The sequence below is a fragment of the Plectropomus leopardus genome, unplaced genomic scaffold (genome assembly GCF_008729295.1).
Source record: "Plectropomus leopardus isolate mb unplaced genomic scaffold, YSFRI_Pleo_2.0 unplaced_scaffold79669, whole genome shotgun sequence".
Taxonomy (NCBI): domain Eukaryota; kingdom Metazoa; phylum Chordata; class Actinopteri; order Perciformes; family Serranidae; genus Plectropomus; species Plectropomus leopardus.
Genome location: NW_024687764.1, coordinates 1 through 847, shown reverse-complemented (window position 1 = coordinate 847; position 847 = coordinate 1). Strand labels below are relative to the sequence as shown.

The 847-nt window shown below is 44.4% G+C and overlaps 1 protein-coding gene across 1 annotated transcript; it reads right to left on the bottom strand.

Annotated features, from left to right (window-relative positions):
* Nucleotides 1–87: 87 nt before the first annotated feature.
* On the bottom strand, nucleotides 88–840 carry LOC121940205 (gastrula zinc finger protein XlCGF71.1-like; the record flags this gene model as incomplete). Its single annotated transcript, XM_042483027.1, has 1 exon — nucleotides 88–840. A coding segment is annotated over exon 1 (753 nt), but the record flags the coding sequence as incomplete, so codon positions are not given.
* Between the last annotated feature and the right edge of the window lie 7 nt (nucleotides 841–847).

Sequence of the window (847 nt, the reverse complement as noted above, 5' to 3'; positions counted from 1 at the left end):
TGGATGTGAGTTCCTGGCTGGTTCTGGTCCTCCACAGTCCTCTCCATCAGCTTCTGTTTCCATGTGTTGAGTTGAGCTGCTGGCTGGAGGCTCTGCCTCTCTGTTCTCCTCAGTTTGAGTCTGATGAAGCTGTGAGGACTGACCACCGACACATTTATGGTTTCCAAGAAATGTATGTGAAGTGAATCTTTGGTTACAAGCACTGCAGCTAAAGCCATTATCTCGTGTGTGGATTATCATGTGTATGTTTAAACTTCCACCCCTTGCAAAAGATTTTTTACAAACTGAGCAGCTGAAAGGTTTCTCTCCAGTATGAGTTTTAATGTGGCTCTTCAGCTTTCCCCTTTCACGAAAAGCTTTATCACACAATGAGCAGTTGAACAGTTTCTCTCCTGTGTGAGTTCTCATGTGTTGCTTCAGGTTTCCATTTTCACTGAAAGCTTTACCACACAGTGAGCATTTAAATTGTTTCTCTCCCGTATGAATTGTCATGTGTCTCTTCAGATGTGTTGTTTGCAAAAATCTTTGAGCACAAACAGAGCAACTAAAGGGTCTCTCTCCTGTATGAGTTCTCATGTGTCTCTTCAGACATGTCTTGAAGCCAAATCTTTTCCCACACTCGGAGCAGCTGAACGGTTTCTCACTGACTTGATCATTTTTCAGAGAGTTTAAACCTGACTGAGGTTCTCTGGTCTCCCTCCAATCATCACTGTCCTCAGTCTCAGGTTCAGAAGAGTCTCCAGTCTTGTCCTCAGTCTCTGGTTGTAAATGTGTAGCTGGATGTGAGTTCCTGTCTGGTTCTGGTCCTCCACAGTCCTCTCCATCAGCTTCTGTTCCCATCTGTTCA